The sequence below is a fragment of the Cariama cristata genome, unplaced genomic scaffold (genome assembly GCF_000690535.1).
Source record: "Cariama cristata isolate BGI_N322 unplaced genomic scaffold, ASM69053v1 scaffold42702, whole genome shotgun sequence".
Classification (NCBI taxonomy): domain Eukaryota; kingdom Metazoa; phylum Chordata; class Aves; order Cariamiformes; family Cariamidae; genus Cariama; species Cariama cristata.
Genome location: NW_009606271.1, coordinates 19,970 through 20,647, shown reverse-complemented (window position 1 = coordinate 20,647; position 678 = coordinate 19,970). Strand labels below are relative to the sequence as shown.

At 36.7% G+C, this 678-nt stretch overlaps 1 protein-coding gene across 1 annotated transcript in view; it reads left to right on the top strand.

The window, feature by feature from the left end:
• Window positions 1-343: 343 nt before the first annotated feature.
• The window catches only part of SEC61A2 (Sec61 alpha 2 subunit (S. cerevisiae)), a gene marked incomplete at its 5' end in the record, with an annotated part of 5,968 nt that continues 5,633 nt past the window's right edge, over window positions 344-678 (top strand). The window contains 2 exon segments of the mRNA XM_009696281.1: window positions 344-475; window positions 620-678. The exon segment at window positions 620-678 is cut by the window's right edge and continues 21 nt beyond it. Coding sequence (XP_009694583.1) covers window positions 344-475; window positions 620-678 — 191 coding nt within the window.

Below are 678 nucleotides of genomic sequence, written 5' to 3'. Positions count from 1 at the left end.
CCAGCCATAATGATTCTATGATTCTGTATGATAGGCCAGAAAGCTGAGCTTCAGTGTGCATTGATATTCAGATTTAGCGTGGTTCACAAAAGTATTTGAAGTGAAAAGCTAGGTAGGTTTTTCATGCTGCCTTCAAAATAACAGATTTTAACACAGCAGCCTTCTTGTGTGAGGAGGTAAGAGTCTTTGTTTTATCATACCTGTACTGGAATATACATGTTTGAAGCATTATGAAAAATGTTCCTTATAGGTCAGAAACCTTTCAACAGACCTAATATCCTGAGTATAATTCTTTAGGAGAGATGCTTGAATGAAAATTGTGTTAATTTTTCTTTCTGTTTAGGTACTTTGATGGAATTAGGTATCTCACCCATTGTGACATCTGGTTTGATCATGCAGCTGCTAGCTGGAGCAAAGATCATTGAAGTTGGTGATACTCCGAAAGACAGAGCCTTGTTCAATGGAGCTCAGAAATGTAAGCACTGTTCCAATTAAAATTAACAAGCACATTTTTATTCTTGGGAAAGCAGCCTGCCTAAGTGATCCTAGATGTGAGATGTCTTTGGTAGGTGATTTCAGCAGATTTTTTTTAAAGGATTTGCTTTCTCTCTTGTTTTAGTATTTGGGATGATTATTACCATTGGGCAAGCCATTGTGTATGTTATGACTGGAATGTAT